The sequence below is a fragment of the Monocercomonoides exilis genome (genome assembly GCF_001643675.1).
Source record: "Monocercomonoides exilis strain PA203 chromosome Unknown scaffold10-1930038, whole genome shotgun sequence".
NCBI classification, from domain to species: Eukaryota; Preaxostyla; order Oxymonadida; family Polymastigidae; genus Monocercomonoides; species Monocercomonoides exilis.
In genome coordinates, this window is record NW_027150555.1 from 67,906 (window position 1) to 84,021 (window position 16,116).

The 16,116-nt window shown below is 39.1% G+C and overlaps 2 protein-coding genes across 2 annotated transcripts; both read left to right on the plus strand.

Moving 5' to 3' along the window:
- Positions 1–23: 23 nt before the first annotated feature.
- MONOS_2739 (putative fibroin heavy chain precursor) lies at positions 24–6,163 on the plus strand. Its single transcript, XM_067872682.1, has 3 exons — positions 24–134; positions 190–380; positions 447–6,163. Exons 1-3 carry the CDS (start codon positions 89–91, stop codon positions 5,844–5,846), a joined length of 5,637 nt encoding a protein of 1,878 aa, XP_067731816.1. The 5' UTR covers positions 24–88; the 3' UTR covers positions 5,847–6,163.
- Positions 6,164–6,773: 610 nt separating this feature from the next.
- MONOS_2740 (uncharacterized protein) lies at positions 6,774–15,980 on the plus strand (the record flags this gene model as incomplete). Its single annotated transcript, XM_067872684.1, has 1 exon — positions 6,774–15,980. The coding sequence occupies one exon, from the start codon at positions 6,774–6,776 to the stop codon at positions 15,534–15,536; it is 8,763 nt and encodes a 2,920-aa protein (XP_067731817.1). The 3' UTR covers positions 15,537–15,980.
- Between the last annotated feature and the right edge of the window lie 136 nt (positions 15,981–16,116).

The window sequence follows — 16,116 nt, forward strand, 5'->3', positions numbered from 1 at the left end:
TCTTAACCACAATCTGACGAGTTAAAAAAAGACTTTTAATTATTTCCCTCTGCGCAGGGATATATTGAGAGATATCATCTAATTTTTCATGGCAAAGCCTATTTTTTGCTTCATTTGCGATGGAACAGATAACTGTATGGAATTGATTCATTTTGAATTTTTTCAGTGTTCAAATATTTCATTTTTAAGACTTCCAAATGACAATGAATGCAATCATCTCCTTAAAGAATAGCACGCCTTCAGCCGTAATTGGAGTTATTATACCACCATATGTTGATTTTATTGCTACAAGTGAAAAAATTGAGAAAGCTCTTCCAGATATTTCAAATATCATTATGAAGTCTGGAAACATTCATTTTCCTCGTTGGAACCCAACACAAGTATGAGTCATTTATTTAATTGTAGCAATGAAGAACGGTCTTTTTTTGATTCTTTTTTGATTTCAGTTCAAACTTGACATTGAATTGTTTTGTGATGATTATGATCCTGTCTGTTGGATAGACAGCGACGTTACCGTTCTAAAGGACATTTCCCCATTTGCAGAAACTTTTTATAACAGCGGGAAGAAGTTTGCATTCCTCTCGGATCATGTTAACCATGATTCTTCATTTCTTGCACTTTGGGAAGACGGTCCTGAGCATTGTTTTGTTCCTCAAGCTTGCTACATGTTGTTTCGTTCTGAATATGTAAAGTCGTTCTTTAATTTGTGGAAAAAAATATGGAATGATTGGATTAGTCCTTCACCTTTTTTTAATCATTCTGATCCAGCTCCTGATTTTTCTGGATCTGCGTTTTGCATAGAGCAATATGCTCTTGGACAAGCGCTTATCAGATATGAGTTAGGGGCTGTTACTAATCGTTCACATTTATCTGAGGAAGCATCTCCTTCTTCATTAGACGAAGCAACATCTTCAATTCATTCATCAAGAGATGAACGTGAAATTTCAATCTTAACTTCTTCCGACATTCGTGAACATCCAACAATTTTTAATGAACTTAATCCGCCTCCATCTGTGCTTGTGATTAACAGATCACAGCTGCTTGTCCATCAAGAAACTGTTGCACTTGCATTGCAAATGGCAAATAGAGCAAGCACTTCGCAACGATCAAATCATTCTCAACGAACTACAGAGGCTACTTCAGATTATCACTCAAATCAGCAGCGTTATTTAATTTTGTCACCATCGTCTCATCCATCAAGTATTCCATTGAGCCAAGTTGATTTTTCTCCTTCATTTTCGACTAACGGAGAGAATGGGCAGATACAAATATCTTCACTTCGACAAGCGTATCCTTCTTCTTTAGTTTTGTCTTCTTCCTCGGTCATTGCATCCGGAAGTGTTGATATTCAAAAACATATAAGTTCTGCTCCATCAACTGTTTCTTTACCAACTCATAATTCACTTTTCGTTGGGTCAGTTATTTCAATACCAAATAATCAAGAAATTGGAAGCTATTCACAAAGCGTTGAAATTGTTACTTCTTTAATACCTTCCTTGGTACCTTCTTCATATCAATTACCGATAAATGCTGGAGTCATCGAAACTGGAGAAACATTATCATCATTAACTTCGTCATTCCGTGGATTGTCGATCGGAGAAACTTCTACAAACATACAACAGCAAAAGCAGCTGCAAACAGGAGAACTTGTAAGCTCCTACAGAGGCATCTCGAGCAAAGGAGAAATCAAAACAGGTTCATCTGAAGTTCAACAAGAGCTGGGAGAGATTACCTCTTCTTATCGAAGAATTTTGTCATCAGGAAATATTGAAACGCAGAGCGCACAACAACAGCAGCAGTCAGGAGAATTCTTGACATCGTATAAAATGATCGGGGCATCCGGACAAATACAATCGCAAATTTCTGCAAAAGGATTGCAATCTGGTGAGCTGTTAACATCCTATTCAGGACTCCAATCTTTGGGTGGTATTGAAACTTCTGCGCAAAGCAAGCAACAAACACAACAAACTGGAGCCATTTTTACATCATACCGTAAAGCAGCATCGTCTGGAGTAATTGAGACAAAAGCACAAACACAACAGAAGCAGCAGCAGCAATATGGAGAATTGACTACGTCATATCTTGGTGCTGTGAGCGGAGGATCAATAGAAACAGGAATGAAACAAAAACAAAAACAGCAAATAACTCAATTGCAACAAGGATTGCTGTTAACTTCATATCGTGCAATCGGAGCATCAGGTCAAATTCAAACAGGAGTCACTCAGCAACAGAAGCAGCAAACTACTCAACAATATTCTGGAGAATATTTAACATCGTATCAGTCTGCTCTGTCTGCAGGGCAGATAACAACAGGCGTGACTCAATCCATTTCTCAGAAACAGCAGCAAGTCGGAGGGATTGCTACGTCTTATCGAAATGTCGGTGCGTCTAGGCAAATACAAAGCGGAGCGATTCAAAAACAGCAGCAGTCGTCTCAGCAGCAGCAATCGGGTTCTGTACTTACATCATACAGAACAGCAAGTGCAGCTGGAAAAGTCGAAACAGGAATCAGTCAAGGTCAGATTCAGAAGCAACAACTGCAACAATCCGGAGAATTTACAACTTCTTATCAAAAATTTGGTGCTTATGGACAAATATTGACAGCAACAACAAAGCAAACTCAGCAAAAGCAATTGGGCGAACTTTTAACTTCATACAGCACAACAGGTGCAACTGGGCAAATCACGACAGGAGTGAAACAACAACAGCAGCAGCAGGAAACGGGAGGTATTGTAACTTCGTATGGAGCACTCGGATCATTTGGACAGGTTGAAACACAATCAAATTTTGGAAAGCTTTACTTCCTTTCCGTTTCAAAAACGGCTGCTGGAAAAGTCATTCAATCGAGCATTGTCTCATCATACGGTTTTCAAGGAGCTTTGGGGATGATAACTTCTGGAGTTACAACTCAATCGCAACAGCAGCAGTCTCAACAGCAAGTGGGGGAATTTTCTTCTTCTTATAAGGCCATCTCTGGTAGCGGGGCATTTGTTACTGGTGGAAAGCAGCAGCAGCAACAACAACAACAACTGCAAAGTGGAGAAGTGCTGACATCTTACAGAGCTGTTGGAGCATCTGGGCAAATACAAAGCGGAGTATCTCAGCAACAGCGACAGCAGCAATTCGGAGGGTTAACGACTTCGTATCAAGGCATTGGTGCTTCTGGGCAAATTGAAACAAAAGTTTCGAAGTTGCAGCAAGTGAAGCAGTCAGGCGAAATAGTTTCATCATATCAATTGCAAACATTGGGGCAAATACAAACAGGATCTATTCAAAAGAAAGAAGTTAAGAAGCAGAAGCAATTAGGCGAAGTTCTGAGCTCATACAAAGGAATAGGGGCATCAGGCTCGATTGAAACTCAGTTTGTTGTGCAGAAGCAGTCGCTGCAAGGAATTGGAGGAGTCTTAACATCATATTCTGGGCAGAAATCGTTTGGTCAAATACAAACGCAAACAGAACAGCGACAACAACAAGTTGGGGAATTTACAAGTTCCTACAAAGGAATTACAAACACTGGAGAGATCAAAACAGGAGCGGCTCAAAAACAACAAGAAGTCGGAGAATTGACTTCGTCTTATCGAGGAATTTCGTCTACTGGCAACGTTGAAACGCAAATTGCACAGCAGCAGATACAAACAGGTGTGATGCTCTCTTCTTACAGAGCATCTTCAAATGCTGGACAAATTGAAACAAGTTCTTATCAACAAGCCTTCAAGCAAGGTGAGGTGCTTTCTTCCTTTTCTGGGCTGAAGGCAATTGGAGGAATAGAAAAAGAGATGTCAGTTAGATCGATTGAGCTCACTCAAGCAGTTGCCTCCTACAGACCTGTGCCAACACTCTCTGTAGGAGAGATTTCTTCGACTTCTGCTTCTTCTGCTTCTTCCTTTTATCCTGTGAATGTGGTCAATTATCCTTCGTCATATGTGCCTCCTTCACTCACTAGAACAGAGAATATTGAAACGCGTTCAACACAAAGTGGGACAATTAATGTGTCTTCTTATGGAACATCATTTTCATCTTTAAACACTGAGAACAACGCTTTACAGGGCGAAATTATTTATTCTGCAGCAAATAGACGATCAATACAGAACTTAAATTATACTCTTCAAACATCAAGTGCTTCAAATAATCAACAAATAGAAGATATTTACAACATTTCCGATTCTTCGCGATTTAATGAAAATTCATATCCTTCTTCAGATAATTTCTACTCGCATGTTGTAACATCTTACATACCTTTGGTTCCTTTGGCTGAAGTATTCTTCTTTGAAAACTCATCTGCATTGCCTGAATCAACTTCTGAACAGCATCAGAATTCTATCAACGACAACAGTTATGCATTGCAGTTTGATACCCGATCTCAATCGCATCATCAAAGATCGTCAGACTCCGATTCTCAGCACATAACTTCTCATCATCATCGCAATCTGACTCGCCACAGTCACAGGCACAGCCATGGCAGCGATCATAGTCACAACCATGGGCATCATCACAGCCACCACAGCCACCACAGCCATCACTCCAGCCACAACACCTCCAATCTCTCCTCTTCTCATTTCGCTGCTCCAACAATTCCTAAAGTTGTCGAATCCTCTCCAAAACTGGTGTATTCTGAAGCATCAATAACTGCACCGGCTCCTCTTCCTCCAATTTGGCCTCTGCCTTCTCCCACACCATCACCTCCACCGCTTCCTCAGTACATTCACACAAAGCCTCCTCCTTCTCCTTTGCCAATCATCTTGCCTTCTGATTCATTTCAACTGTCATCTTATTCACAACAGATGCATCTGAATGAACACAATTCTCATTTTCAACAACAAGCTGAGCACTCATCGCATTCCCAGGGAAATCAGACTTCTCATTCCACTTCGCAAAGACATTCGTCTCGCCAGTCCAATCTTTATCAGAGCAGCACAACACAGCAACATTCACAAGCTGCCGATTTTTCATCAGACGAACGCTTTTCAGTTCTGGAAAGCGCAAACAAGGATGCTTTTGCAGCAAACAGCGAGTCATTAAAAGATGATAATGAGACAAAAGAAAGTCAATTGGTAGAAGAAGAAAGCGAAGGAGAATTATCAGCTTCTTTCTCTTCGTCTGAAAGTGATGACGAATCCGAAGAGAAAAAAGATGGAATGAATAATGTTCTGTCACATTCAAACATTTTGCCTGTTCCGTCAAATAATCTGTTAACGTTAAGCAATCCTTCATTATCTTCCTCATCCTCTCAAATTCCGTCTGCAAGATTGCTAAGCACAGTTGATCGAAAAATCTTTATTTTTGGGCCTCCTTTAAATGCTGCGAATGACCAGGCATCTTCCATCTCAGAGCCTTCGAATGCACTTCAGAACTCTTCAGCTCAATCTTCGGAACCTGCCCCTCCAATTTTGAGAGACGAAGAATACGACCCATTATTGACACCTGTCCATGAACATGCATTTAATACATTAGCTGCATGTTCTAATTCGCAAAATAATACAAATCGTGCTTCTTCTGCTAGCTTATCAATATCCTCTTCCTCTTCCTCTTCTTCTTCTTCTTCTTCTTCTTCTTCTTCTTCTTCTTCTTCTTCTTCTTCTTCTTCTTCTTCTTCTTCTTCTTCTTCTTCTTCTTCTTCTTCTGAGTTCTCATTCCATCAACAGCCTCCTTCTGTCCCTGCACAACCCTCACAACCAACTCCTTCTTCAGCAAGCTCTCACATTATGGTTGATCTGCTCCAGGATGCATCAGTTGCACATTTTTACAATACAAATTATTCAACAATGAGTGTATTTATGGATGGCTTGAAAGACACAATTATTAAGCTTGTGGACAAAGATGAACATGAAAAAATAGGAAAGGAATGAAAAAGAATTTGGAAAAATAGATTAAAAAAAGATGGAGTTGACAAGCAAAAATTTCATTATTATAAAAATATGGCAATATTGCTATGTCGGATTATTCTTTAATTTGCATAACCTTAAAAAGTCGGTTAAAAAACGCTTTTTACATTATACGATATCTGGAAAATATTCTGACTTTCGAAAAATTAATAATTTCAATACATTGAACAAAAATTATTTTTGTGTTTTATAAAAGTTTGCTATTTTACGTTTATTAATTATTTATTGCATTCATTGTAAATAATAAAGTTTATTTAACATTTTATTGACAAAGAATAAATAATGTTTGAGTATTTTTTTTTTATTTTGAATTGAATTTTTTGTGTTTACAAAAAGAAAAATGGCTTTGATCATATTATTTGCTATTATTTGACGCTACTGCATTTCATAACATCTTTTTTCACCATACCATTTTAAAAGAATTGCTTTTTAAATACAATGCCGCTTTTGCTAGTGCTAGCAATATTGCAGATAATTCGGAATGATTTTTGTAATTGTTCAAATGCTTTTCTTACCAATGGTGAAGACGGAGCTTTCATCAATAACGCGCCTGAAAATAATTATAAAAGTACAGACTATATAAAGCAGCTTAAGCAAATAGGGTTTTGTTTCTTTTATTGTTTTTTGATTTTGATAAATTATTAAATTATTTATGTCAATTGCTTGAACTATTTTTATTCTACCGTTCAAAATAACTTATTCAGAAAACCGTTTATTTCAGGTTTTTCAGAGTTCAAACGAAATGAAAATTACAGCACTGTTGTTAAAGAGCGATTGTTCGAACATCATCCTGCCACATTGATTAAGTCTGAAGTTGTGCTTCTGAATTCATCCGCAAAATTTTCGAGTCTTATTGTTTCTCCTGTCCATTCACATGTAAATGCTATTTTCATGAAGCAATCTGCACTGACTATGTCTTCAGTGATATTTGATTTACCAAGCGAGAACGCTGTATCTCCATTGACTTTTGAAAATGGAAATTCCGTTCTAGACAACATTTCGTTATTGCACAGGAGTTCAGATAGGCTTATTCCTCCACTGTTTTGTGGGTCAGCATCGACCGATGGAAAGTTGGGAGCTTTTTGTGTTTTAAACTCGGAGTTTTCATCATTGCAACTGTTGCACACTCCATTTTTTGGCGCAACAGCTGCATGCTCAATTACTGTGAGCTCATCTTCTTTTTTCAATGTCACATCTGCCTCAAAGGCTAAAATTAGTTTTCAAAAGGGATTTTGCTATTCATTTCTGAGTAACTGCTATTTCGACCATGTACCAGATGCCATCTATGGGGGAATTGTGCGTTCAATAAATGTGCCTTCAATATCTCTCAGGGTATTCAATTGCTCGTTCAAAAACTGCCGTCACTCTGCAAACAACAACATCCAACACGAAGGCAACGAAACAAATCCAAAAAGGATGGAGAGTCTATTAATAACAGAAAAAGGAAATCATTCGTTTCTGCTATGCGAATGGCAGAATGCAAGCGCAGCAAATGGCGGAGCAATATATGTTTCATATGCGACTGAAGCCACAGTCTCGATTCGGAGATGCACTTTCAATTCGTGCATCGCAACAGAAAGTTTTGGAGGGGCATTGTATTTTGGAGGCATAAGTTCATTTATATTGGAAAATTCTTCTTTCAATGAATGCCAAGCTAAATTAGAAGGAGGAGGATGCTATGAGCGTTATATGTCTGCACAGCCATATATTTTTGGATGTGATTTTAGTATGTGTTCTTCAAATCGAGCTGGTGGAGGTGTACGAATTCAACTCGATGTTTCATCCAACATTAATTTGTCACAAAGAGAAAACAACATTGAAAGCCAGTCAGATATTATTGATTGCAGCTTCATTAGATGCACAATAACAAAAGATGCAGGCGGAGGATTATGCATGGCTCCTCCTGGTTTAACTGAAGTAAGAAGCTGTTTATTTTATCAATGTTCAGCATCATTCAGAGGAGGATCATTTCATTGGAATGGAGAAACTTTAAAATCAACAAACTTGGTATTATTTTATTTTCATTTCTATTTTGAAAGTATCTGCACACGTGAAGATCCGAATGGTATAGATGTTGAAATTACAGATAACTCGAGTCATTTGAGACAAAATCCGCCTCCATTTGTGGAATCTTTCACAACGTGCACAACGCAATCTGTTTATCTCAATTATGCTGAAGGAGTTAGATATGCAACAGGATGGATGGAGCCATTTTCCTTGAATCAATTTGTGGGGAATGATGGTCAAGACTTGATTGGCTCTGTTTGTAATGACGAATTTTCTCCATGCAGAACAGTGCAAAAAGCTATTTCTTCACTTCATTCCATTTCTTTATCAACAATTACTCTTTTGGAGGGATTAATTTCGTCAGAACCATCTCCACTCCATCTCGATTCCAAGACACTGAAAATAACGGGATCTTCTAGACAAAATGTGCAGCTTGCAACAGACTTGCTCCCAGCTGACTCATCTCTGTTTTCAATTTCTTGTGGAACGCTTTATGCGCTTTCCTTCAGTGTTGATCAGAACTCAACAACTGTTCCAACTCCGACTGTATTCCAATCTGATTCGATTTCTTTGCTCACAATCAGCAATGTTGCAATTTTTTCATCGAATTTCAAAGAAGAAATAGAGGTTTCATCACATGTATTTGATGTTTGTCTCAAGAAAGTAGAAATTAGAGATCTTCTTATCTGTAATATAACAACATCTGAAAGTCTATTCCATCATTCTTCATCTTCGGAGGCAGAAGATAGCCATCTGAGCAATATTACTGTTGCGAATGTTACTCTCTTAACAGGAAGTGGACTCATTCTATCAATTCGCACTGCTTTAAACGAACATCTGAAGATGATGAACAACACAATTGAGAATTGTTCATGTATTTCTGAAAATGGAGGAGGGATAGCAATCTTTCTCGATCATGAGAGTAGCTCGCTTCAGATTGGATCACAAAGTTCTTCCACATTATTCACGAGCTGCCATTGTGGTGGATTTGGAGGAGGGATATATATTGAGATGGCTGAAGGTGCAACTGACTTCTGTCTGTCTGACATCACATTTTGCAGGTGCAGCGCAAATAATGGAGGTAACAATGTTTTCATTAATGGAAGTACTTTGTCATCTGTTTGGCTGAACAATGGAACATTGAATATATCATTTGAGGAATCCTCATCAGATGATCTGATGTGTTTCGATCGACTCATTCCGATTTTGAATCCATTTTCACTGAATGCATTTCTCGTTCCTTTTAATGCGCCTGCACATGTAACTGGAGATCCATCGCGAGGATTGGATTCATCATTCTGTGGACTTTCCTTTTTGCCTTGCCTGACCATAATGCACACCGTTCGCACGTTATTCCCAACATCTTCACCATTGATTGTCATTGATGACTGCCTGCAAGTTGATGAGCAATTAATTGTGTCACAACACCCATGGAATATCTCTGCGATCGAGAAGGGATTACAGGTTTCAATTCTTGCTCCTTCAGATTTTTCTTCTTCATCTTTTGTGACTGTGACAGCAGGTGCTTCGTTTAACAACATTTGTTTTGGGCTTCCTTCTGCATTACAATCAGCCTCTTTCTTTATCAGTTGTTCAACATCTTCATTGTTATTGATTAATTGTTCCATAGTATTCGAAGTTATCTCACAAGGCTCCGCTGTGGAATATGGATTTGCAGATATTGAAGAAGGTGGAATAAAAGTGGAGAACTTTGAGACAAAGAACGGAGCGGTAATACAATCAAAATCGTTCATAAAGTGTCATGGATTGAATGGATTTGCATATTTCGAGAATTGTAGATTTTCTGGATTCAAAAACATAAATGGAAATGGAGGATGCATATTCGCAGGATGGAACGGAGGGCAAACTGGAGTAGCGAGTGAACTTATGATAGACAATTGCAATGTGAGTGAGTGTTGCACAGAAGGAAGTGCAAAATGCGGAGGAGGAGCACATATTTCACTAGGAGCTGGCGATGGTCTTGTCGTGAATGGAAGCAGTGTGTTCGAAGGGTGTTGTGCAGGGAAGTTGATTGAAGACAAAGGAAAAGGAGGAGGATTGATGATTGGGATAGAGAGCGAAGAAAGTATTCTAAAGTTGGATGAGGGTGTGGTATTTTCGAAAGTTAAGAAGAACTGGGCATGGCTGGGGAAAGATGTGTTCGTGAAGTGTGAAAATAATATTTTGCTGAAAGATATTGTGAATAGTTCGACGTTTATGTTTTTTGACGGAAGGGTTACGTCACCTGAAGATACGATGTTATATGGAAGTGAAAATGGAGCAGAGGATCACGCAATTCCTCTTTTCGTGTTTTTTGCTTCGCTTTCAAGTTCAGCATTTGTCGATGGAGCAGAAGGGGCAGATCACACGCATTGCGGATATGAGCTATTTCCTTGCGGTTCTGTGAGTTATTGTGTGAACAATCGAATATCGAATGTGGTTGGTCTGGTTGAAGTTTTATCTTCAACGTCAATTTCTGAAGAAATGTCGATTTCTGCAATTCCGCTCATACTCATGATTTCGCAGCACATCGAAAAAGCAACAATTACAGTTGTTGAAGGAGATAAATTTACTCAAGATGCATTTGTTGATTGCTCGACAGCTTGCTCTTTTTCAAATTTTTCGTTTCACCTTCCGTCTGCGTTTGATTCATCAAGAAAAGCATTTCTCCATTCCACTTTTTCGCTTGCTCTTTCATCGTGCTCTATTTCGTTTGCATTTTTGAATAATGCATCTGGGACTTCGGTTGGGTACTGCATTATCTGCGCGGAAGGAGGTGAAGTGGAGCTTGCAGGGTTTGAGATAAATCAGAACATTTCATTTTCGTTATCATCATCATTTATGCTTTTTGAAGGATGCCACTCGGTAAAGATGATTGATTGTCGGATTTTGGGAGTTGAAAAGAAAGAAGGCGATGGAGGGAGTTTGTATTTAGGAGGATATGGAAGCAGAGAAAGAGAAGGAAGAGAGGAAGTTTTCGAGGTGCTGATTGAGGGTTGCACATTTTCATCGAGCTGTACAGGAGGAGATGGATCGAGAGGAGGAGGAATTTTGTTAGAAGTGAATAAGGAAAACAAAGTGAATATAAGTGGTGTTGCGTGTGAGAGGTGCACAGTTCCTAGCGGAAACGGAACTGATGAAGGGAAAGGGCTCGGAGGAGGGTTGTTCTTGGAACTGGAGAATGGAGCAACAAATTTTGTATTGGAACAATTGAGATTTGACCAGTGTTTAGCATGGAAAGGAAAGAATATTTTTGTGAATGGAGATCACCTGAATGAAATTGTCAATGAACAACACTTTTGCTGGAATTTGAGTGGTGATGAGTTATCGTCACTAGAAGAAATATGCGGATGGGAGAGATCGACGACTGGGGTGGGATATGTGATTCCTATGGTTGTGTTCTTGTGGAATAATCTGTCTGGAAATGGGTTTGTGGATGGGACAGCTGGAGCAGACTTCAGTGGATGTGGATATGAAGTTACCCCGTGCATGACAGTGGATCAGATATTTTCTGTTCAATTCCCTCCAAATTCACTCACTTCACCAACTTCTATAACACTCATTCAGTCAGCTTCAATCAATAACCCGATTTCGTTTTCTGCATTTTCCGATGCGCCTTCATTGACCACTCCATCGGTATTGATGGAAGGACTATCGAATAATACAAATGTTTTTGCATGCAGTGCAAATGTCACTGATGCGGCAACCATTTGTTCAACAGTTCAACTATCGTTTTCTGATCTGAAATTTATTCTTCCAACAATGTCAGCTGATGGCATATCTTTTGTTTTGTTTTCTGCTGCAACATCTTCACTGTCAGTTTCTCACTGCTCTTTTGTATCTAATGCGACAGTTTCCCAGGTGGCAGTCTATCCAACTGTTCTGAATGTTGTAAGTGGTGGCGCAATGCTTAATCATGTATTTATCGCTGGCTTTTCGCTTTCAGGAGCATTCCTGCTTCTTGGATCTTCTGTATCAGTTGTAAGTGTGGAATTTCTCAGTGCTGCTTCAATAAATGTGACTGGAGCAAGTATTATAAGCACGAATTCTGATTCAAGTGTTATCATTCCATTGAATCATCGAGGCAATTCGGGAAGGATAAATAGCAAAACAGCAATCACAATCAGTTGCTCGAATTTTTCATTTATTACTCGGGAAGATGAAGGAGCAGGAATTATAAGCAGCAGTGGGTTTGGGGAGATAGAATTCATTGTGAACAAAAGCAATCTGGAAAAGTGTGTGAGTGAGGGAAGCAAAGAAGGCGGAGGAGCAATGATCTGCTTGGAACATGAATATTCCCATCTGACAGTGGAAGGATGCTCATTTGTTTGGTGTGCATCCTCGACAGTTGAGGGAAGGGGAGGAGGAATGATGATCAACTGCCAGAGCGAGGATGGGATATCGAGTTCAGGAATTGGAGAGATTGGACTTCTGATAAAGAATGATGTGTTTGTTGTGAACAATGCATATGTTGGAAAAGACATTTTCATCCAATGCGAGTCAATAATGGAGCAGATCAATGAAACGTTGTTCTCACTGGACTTCAATCAGACAGCGCTTCAGAGCAATAACTCAATCTGTGGAAGTGACAGAGTGGTATTTGATGTGGACTTAATGGAATATATTCGGTTTTTCAAGGGAGAAGCCATCTTTGTATCGGAAGGGTTCGAGGACAGTCGTTTGTGTGGATCGCAAACCAATCCGTGTCGTTCTATTTCGTGCGCATCCTCTCATGTTGAACCAGGATTTAGAAATAGCATTTGGATTAATGGCTCGGCAGCTGTTGATGAAGAGACTGCACTTTCGAATTTGCGATTGGGCTCATCACTGAAAGATGATGCTCTGTTGAACTTTTGCGAATCAATCCCCTTCAACAATGAAAGCAGAGGAATTATTTGCTTTTCCGAAGAGTGTGTTGCTGAGAGGTGCAAGTTTTTGTTCAACATTGAATTTGCATGCAAGCACCCGGCAATTTTGGAACAGATAAATGGCTCTTTGTTGATTGATTCGTGTTATTTTTCATGCCAGTCCTCAGTCTGTTTGAATTCAAGTCTTGCTATTGTGAAAAGCGGAGTATTTGTGATGAATGAAGGATTTATCAACGGAGTTCAAATGATGATAGCTCCTTTGTTGATTTTTGAGGGAGCTTGCTCAGCTGAACTGATAAATGTCACTTTTGGCGATCTGAAACTCGCGAGTAGTGCGATTGTTTCAAGTGTTTATTCGCGTGTAATTATATCAAATGCTGTTTTTGAAAATTCAACAGTTGCAAGCGGATGCTTTATTTGTCTTAGCAACAATGAAATTTCAAGTATTTTTGCTACAGATTCTCTGGAAAACAACAAATTGAGCGACTTTGCAAAGGGATCACAATCAATTTTTATTTCCTCATTTGTGAACATCACCTCTGATGGGATGGATGGAAGTGTTGTAAAATGCGAAAGTGGCTGCGACGATCTTCAGTTGACCAACTGCACATTCAGCCAGTGCTTTTTGAATACACCAAAAGGATCTGCTGTTAGCTTGAATAACTTGAAGGAAGCGTTGATTGATTCATGTTGCGTTTTTGGAGATTTGGATGATGAAGGAAACAAGAAGAATGAAGAGTCCAAAAGAACAAAAATAAAAGAAGAAAATGATGTGTGCAAATGGAATGGATCTGTCATCGAGATAATAAACTGCAGCGTTTATGTGAAAGATTCAACAATCGCAAATTCGTCGAAAGGCGGGGTGGGAATAGAACGTTCAAGTGTGAAGCTCGAAAAAGATGAGTTTATGAACAACGACGGAAGAATAGAGAAATTCCGATCAGCAAGGAGGAATGTTGTGTGCCAAGGCAGTGGAGAACTGAATGTTGTGAGTTTGAAGGGAGGAGATGGATGGGAAAGAAATACGTCGCTGTGGATATTGGACGAAGGATGCACGCTGGAAGGAATAGCAAAAGAAAGAGAATCACCATTTTTCATCCCGAAGGTGGAGAGTGTGTCGTCGGAAAAGTCAGGGGAGAAGGTGGACATTATGTTCAGAGGATCGATTCTCCTCCCTTGCAACCTCTCATTCAAAACAGTTGCAGCAGTTGGGGATGAGGAAGTGGTTGAAAAATATTCGTTTGTTGCAAGCGGTTTCATATCAGAGGAAGAGGTGCATGGGTCTGTTCCTGCCAAGACTATTGAAGATGTGCCAAGTGAAGCAGATGTGAAGGTGTGTATTTTATTTGGGAAAGTTGATAAACCATCAGCCACTGATTCTTTCATTCTGAAGAACAGAAGTGCAATTGAACAAAGTGGAGATGAACAACTTGTTGAAGGAGGAAAAGAAGGGAAATCTTATTGGTTGCTGATTGTTATTGTGCTCGTTGTGATATTATTGATTGTTCTTGTTGTATCAATTATTTTTGCTGTTCGATGGAGGATGGCAAAGAATGAAGCGAAAGATCTGAGAGAGATTGTGAATGATACAGTGAGGAAGGATCCGAAAGCATTTGAGATGGTGACGATGGAGATGTCACCTGAGGAGCAGTGGCAAAGAGCCGAAAGAGAGGCAGAGAAAAAGAATGAGGAAAGAATCAAAAAGAGGGTGTATGAGAAAAGCTTGGGTCACTCTGAGTCATCAGAGCACCTTCTTTCTGAGAGTGGATCGACCGAATACATTCTGGGAAAGGACTCAGATAATATTCCCGATTGGGCATTAGAAAAAGAGGAGGAGGAAGAGATTCAAAAGAGAACTCCTTCACCATCCATTTCATCCACTTCAACAACAGACACTTCAGACACTGACACAACGTTTGTTCGATCTGAAAGTCTGTGCCCAACCACTTCATCCATGTCGAATCTGGTGGATGCAATGGCCTGCTCATCTCCTCATGAGAAATTGATTGTGGATTTAAGAGATTCTCTGTTCATGCTGTTGCACGGAAGGAATGCGAAGAAAGAGATGACGATAGGCACTCTTCAGGAGAGAGAAGTGACAGCTGCTCAGATCCTGTTCTGGGTGGCCAATCTTGCAATCCACTCCTTTGATGAAATGGAGAATCCTCTATCTTCTCTGGAAAATCTCAGTCCTCACATTGTGCTGTTTTCAGAACACATGGTTATCTGCATTGCCATGCACTCCGACTGCTCGTCAGATGATAGTTCAGACTCATCATCCATCTCATCATCGACCGTTGTCACATCTACCAGTGATGACGATGATGACAGAGACTCTCTGCCCTCATCCGCCTTTGAAGATGAGGATAGTTTCAAAAAAGAGTGTCTGAGGTGGAAGGCGCCAGAGTTGTTGATAAACAAGAAGATGGGAGCAACAAAGGCTTCTGTTTCGTTTTCCATTGGGATGATGTTGTTAGAATGTTTGATACTGGAGATTCCATTTTCTGATTATGAGGCTGAAATGGCTGGAAGGAAAATAAGTGAGGGGCAACTTCCAAGTTTGATGAAAGTGAACGGATCAACTTATTTAGGGGTTGTTCAATCGTGCTTGTCGCCAAATCCGTTTGATAGGTGCACATTGATTGGGCTTAAGAGGGAGTTTATCCAGCGTTTTCCAGCAGGCGCTGTCATGCCAACAGTGTCAGATGCTCTTGACTTTGAAGAAGATGCAAATGTCGATGGAAATGAAAGCAGTTGCACTTATTGTTCATCGCTATAGACAAAACTCCATTGATGATTGGCAAGATCAAAACCGATTTAGAAATTTTGAAAAAATGAACAACAGCAAAATATTATGTTGTGATGAAGTGTGTGAATTATAGCTATTGATTGTTTTGTTGAAGTTTATACATGTATATTTGATAATATCTATTTGAAAGTTGAACTTTCGTTGGCTGTCACAGTTTTTTTTTCATTAGACTTCTTGCATTCGCGATTTCTTTTATGATATCGTTTTAGCACCATATTTACACTTTGAATTTTTGATTTATCTTTTATTTTTTAAAACATAATTTCAGAATTATTTTTGTTATGTATGTATTTATCACCTTTATTGAGCATTAATCTCATTTTTGATCGGATTTCTAATCCGCTAATTATTATTTCCAACTGACTTGTTATTGTTTGAGTGTATAATAAAATATAAATATTTATCTTATTTGCACTTTATGAAATCTTTTTTTCAAAGCAACTGGATATTCTTATTTAAGATTCATTTATTGAAAAATGACAACATTAAAATAAGGCGTCAAATTTTGATTGAATTAATTCTCATCTATCCACTCCTTTTAAAGATTTTT

Coding starts and splice junctions, on each gene's coding strand:
- MONOS_2739 (XM_067872682.1), top strand. CDS start 89: ATGGCAAAGCCTATTTTTTGCTTCATTTGCGATGGAACAGATAACT. Junction 135..189: donor TTGCGATGGAACAGATAACT/GTATGGAATTGA, acceptor TTCATTTTTAAG/ACTTCCAAATGACAATGAAT. Junction 381..446: donor CTCGTTGGAACCCAACACAA/GTATGAGTCATT, acceptor TTTTGATTTCAG/TTCAAACTTGACATTGAATT.